Below are 2,892 nucleotides of genomic sequence, written 5' to 3'. Positions count from 1 at the left end.
GGGGCCCCCAGTACTTACATCGTCGTACAAAGAGCCGCTGATGTCAGCCCCGTAGATGGGCGAGACAAAGGTGAGGTTCTTCCAGTACTTGCGTTCCAGGTCGTCGAAGTCCTGGTGCCGCGGCGTGCAGTACCTGTGAGCAAACAGCAAGGGGAACATGGGCCAGGGGCTCAGAGCGTGCGCCTGATGCTCCCCGCTCCTCGCTGAGCCAGCCCAGGGCGCCTGCTGGGTACACACCGAGGGAGGGGCTCTGCTCAGACCACCTGCTGTCTGCACCGCAGGGCGCAGCCCCCGAGGACGAGGACACGAATGTACTCGACTGCTGCAGGGAGAGCGCTCCCTCCAGACGCTGAGCGCGTACCAGACAGGCCAGCGGCCCTGCCTGGAACAACGCTCTCACCCCATCGCATCGGCCACTGGGCCTGGGGCACCCAAGTCACAGTGCACACCAGGGACAGCTGGAGCAGATGGAGGGGCACGGGCTCTGACGGCTCTCGTCATCCCGCTGATCGGCAAATACCACGGCACCGATGACAGGCCAGGACCTGTCCTAGGCGCTGGGGACAGCGTGTGAGTGAGCAGACAATGCTCTGCCCTCACGGGACACTTATGTTTGAGAGCAAACGCACCGCCAGAAACGCACAATCTCAGAGAGCGAGGGGGGCTGCGAGTAACCAAGCACAGGGAGGAAAAATTGCGGTGGTGTGTCAGGGAGTGCACCCTGTGCTCACCAGTGACCACAAATACGCCACAAACGCGCCTGTGAGCACGCGGCAGTGTGTGCGTGTGCCTGTGCCCTGAATGCACACGATGCACCTGTGAGCACACGGGCGTGTGCATGACAGTGCCCACGCGTGTATCGTGTTGAACGAGGATGCACACAAGAGGTGTGTATGACAGCCCCTCTATGAGGAGGCACCATGAGAGCCGAGACGTCATGGGAGAGTGTAGAGTATACACTCCAGAGGCAGGGGACAAGTGTGAGCCCCCAGGGCACAGTCCTCAGCAGTGAGTGCTGAGGGCAGCGTGAGATGGACAGCGTGGCCCCAGGAAGGGTGCGGGTCCAGATCTCGCCCTCTCTGAACCGGGTGTCTCTGAGTGCGGGTTGCCGAGACCCCCGGGGCACCCAGGGTGGGCCGTGCATGCTGCGTGGGGCTGCGTGTGCTCTGGTGGACTGGGCTTCGCTTCAGGAGGTGCAGCGGCCTTCGAGGTGTGGCTCCGCCTCAGAGCCGGGGTTTTGGGGGGCCCACCCCACACCCACTCGCGTGCTGGCCACATACTTCTCGCTGTTGGCCAGGCGGCGATACTCCCCGACCGTCATGGCCTTCTTCTGGATGTTGTACTGCGTGAACAGGCCCGACTGGCCCGTCACCACCTGCTGGATGGGGGCCGGGATGACCACATCGTCTATGTCGTCGTACGTCTGCCGTGGCTTCCACTCCTTTGGGGGGATGATCTGTGAGACCGGAGGGGAGTCAGTGGTGCCTCCAGGCAGAGGACATGCTAACTTCTCCTGAGAGACTAGCAGCCGCCACCCGGAGAGCACACTAGGGCCTGACCCACGGGGGCACCAGGAACCATCTGTACCTCTGCCAACCCCAGGAGACCTGGCACCAGCGGCCTAGGCCCCACCCACCAGGGCAGAGCAGGGCCGGAACTTTGCAGGCCAGAAGGGATTAGCAGGATATAGTTAAAATAATAAAAACCCAGAACCTACAACCAAGATTACTCTACTCAGCAAAGCCATCATTTAGAATGGAAGGACAGATCAAGATAAAGAGCTTCGTAAGAAAACGCTAACACAGTTCATCACCCCCCAGCCAGTATTACAGGAAACGCTGGAAGGTCTTCTTTAAGAAGGAAAAAATACGTATCAAAAAGAAGGCAATAGAACAGCAATAACTACATATCTATCGACAAGTACTTCAAAGGAAAAAGAACTAAGTGCTCCAACCAAAAGATGGGGTGGCTGAATGGATAAGAAAACAAGACCCCTACAGATGCTGCCTACAACAGACTCACTTCAGATTAAAAGACACACACACAGACGGAAAATAAAAAGATGGAAAAAGATATGTCACGACGGACCTAGCGGGTACTGGCGCCGAGTGGAGTCGGTCAGACAGAGAAGAGAAATGGCATGATTTCGTGCCCACGTAGACGCTAAAGACCAAAACAACAACAACAACAACAAAACAGAAAAAAACTCATAGATACAAAGAACATGTGGAGGGTTACCAGAAGAGAGGGGGATTAGGGGGGATTGGTGAGAAACGGGAAAGGAATTAAAAAGTACAAATTGGTAGTTACCAAACAGTCATGGAAACAAAGTCGAACGTAACGAATATAGCCAATAATATTGTAATAACTAAGTACACTGTCAGAGGAGCACTAGGTTTACTGGGGTGATCACTCTGCGAGTTATATAGATGTCCGATCACTGTTGTGCACCTGAAACCAATGTGACATTATATGCCAACTACAACTGAAAGATAAACAATATCATTAAAAAAAAAAGGACCAAAGACCTGAACAGACACCTCACCAAGGAAGACACACTGATGACAAATAAGTACACGAAGAGATGCTCCACGTCACACATCATCAGAGAAATGCATATGAAAACTACGAGATACCACCACATTCCTATCGGCATGGCCGAAATCCAAAACACCAACACTACCAAATGCTGGCGACAACGTGGAGCAACTGAACTGTCACTCACTGCTGGTGAGAATGCAAACCTGTGCAGCCACTCCAGGTAAACTGAAATGGCGGCCAGCGATTCATGTGGAGACCCAGGCGGCAGTCCCATTTTCCCGACACCTTTTGGGAAACACAGCCCCCCGCCTGCTCTAACGGACACCTCTCCGAGCACCCAGGAGGCCCACA

The 2,892-nt window shown here is 55.0% G+C and overlaps 1 protein-coding gene across 1 annotated transcript in view; it reads right to left on the bottom strand.

Annotated features, from left to right (window-relative positions):
• KDM4B (lysine demethylase 4B) overlaps positions 1-2,892 on the bottom strand; it is a 133,874-nt gene that overhangs the window by 88,558 nt on the left and 42,424 nt on the right. The window contains exons 4-5 of the mRNA XM_015585687.2: positions 1,281-1,456; positions 19-133 (exon numbers count right to left, since the gene is read on the bottom strand). Coding sequence (XP_015441173.1) covers positions 19-133; positions 1,281-1,456 — 291 coding nt within the window. The remainder of the gene's footprint in view (positions 1-18; positions 134-1,280; positions 1,457-2,892) is intronic.

The sequence above is a fragment of the Pteropus alecto genome, unplaced genomic scaffold (assembly GCF_000325575.1).
Source record: "Pteropus alecto unplaced genomic scaffold, ASM32557v1 scaffold30, whole genome shotgun sequence".
Taxonomy (NCBI): domain Eukaryota; kingdom Metazoa; phylum Chordata; class Mammalia; order Chiroptera; family Pteropodidae; genus Pteropus; species Pteropus alecto.
This window is presented reverse-complemented; position numbering and strand designations above follow the sequence as displayed.